Source organism: Nestor notabilis, unplaced genomic scaffold, assembly GCF_000696875.1.
Source record: "Nestor notabilis isolate BGI_N333 unplaced genomic scaffold, ASM69687v1 scaffold11334, whole genome shotgun sequence".
NCBI lineage: Eukaryota > Metazoa > Chordata > Aves > Psittaciformes > Psittacidae > Nestor > Nestor notabilis.
The window spans coordinates 17,220-18,401 of record NW_009926092.1 but is presented as its reverse complement, the minus strand read 5'-3'; the positions used below and the strand labels follow the sequence as shown (position 1 = coordinate 18,401).

The window sequence follows — 1,182 nt, the reverse complement described above, 5'->3', positions numbered from 1 at the left end:
AGGTGCATGCATGTGGCATTTGGGGAGGGATGGGACCTGCTGTGGGGAACTGGACCTTTCAGTGGTGCTGGGCCTCCCAGGTTTCAGGTATGTGTGGGGCAGCTTGCAGCAGCGCCATCTGGGTGTCCCCATCTACACGGGGGGACAAGGGTGTCTCTCCCTCCTCCGCCTGCCCCTCTCTGTCTGCTGCCCCCTCCCAGCCTCAGGGTAAAGCCTTATGCCACAGCCAGGAGACCAGCCACAGGGAAGCCGGATCAGCTGGGCTTGGTGCTGGGCAGTGGCATGGAGCAGTGCTCAGCATAGGGCACCGTCACTCTGGGGTCTTTGCTCTGGGCCAGGGACATCCCTACTAGAAAAGGGCAGTGACCCAACGCAGCGCTCGCGAAAAGAGCCCTTGTGCTGATCCCTCTTCCTCTCTCCCAGCACCTCACCTTCCCCCTGCTGTCAGTCACACTCCTGGTGTCCTTTGGCTCCTCCATGCTCTATGGCTACAACCTGGCTGTGGTGAACTCGCGGGCAGTGGTAAGGGCCGGGCAGCCTCTCAGGAGCAGGGGAAGGACTCTCTGTCCCTCCCTGGGAGGGTGGAGGGACTGCTACCCTGCAGCCCCACACCAAAGTGCTTGGCTCCCATGGGGAGTGGTCTGGGGTATGGAATGGCATGGAAGGGACATGGGAGCTCCCCACGACCTCCATGCTCCAGCTTTGCCTGTGCCATCTCCAAGTTGTCCTTAAACCCTTCTGGTGCTGAGGCTGGTTGAGCAACCAGACCAGCACATCCCAGTCAGCCCAGTCACATCCTGCCCTGCATCTCCTTCAGTGCCATTAAACCCATGCTATTTTCCCTATGGGGGCTATCATCCCTTGTCTTCCCCTTTCTCCCAACACGTTTGGTGCCTGTTTTGTGTCTCTCTGCCCTGCAGCACATAAAGACTTTCTACAACACTACGTGGTCCCAGCGGTATGGGCACGGGCTGGCCCCTGGCCTCCTGACCCTCCTCTACTCCCTGACTGTCTCCACCTTCTCCCTGGGTGGGCTGGTGGGCTCCTTGCTGGTGGGGGTGCTGGTGGAGCGCTATGGCAGGTAAGGGGGTGATGTGGGACAGGGTTGTCAAGGGATGGGATGGGGCTGGAGGGGTTGCCCTGCTGCTTGTGCCCTACTAGGAGCGGTGCATTGAGCCGCGG

The 1,182-nt window shown here is 60.7% G+C and overlaps 1 protein-coding gene across 1 annotated transcript in view; it reads left to right on the top strand.

Moving 5' to 3' along the window:
• Positions 1 to 389: 389 nt before the first annotated feature.
• LOC104404839 (solute carrier family 2, facilitated glucose transporter member 9-like) overlaps positions 390 to 1,182 on the top strand; it is a gene marked incomplete at its 5' end in the record, with an annotated part of 6,441 nt that continues 5,648 nt past the window's right edge. The window contains 3 exon segments of the mRNA XM_010013371.1: positions 390 to 522; positions 921 to 1,104; positions 1,177 to 1,182. The exon segment at positions 1,177 to 1,182 is cut by the window's right edge and continues 105 nt beyond it. Of these exon segments, the coding sequence (XP_010011673.1) occupies positions 390 to 522; positions 921 to 1,104; positions 1,177 to 1,182 (323 nt within the window).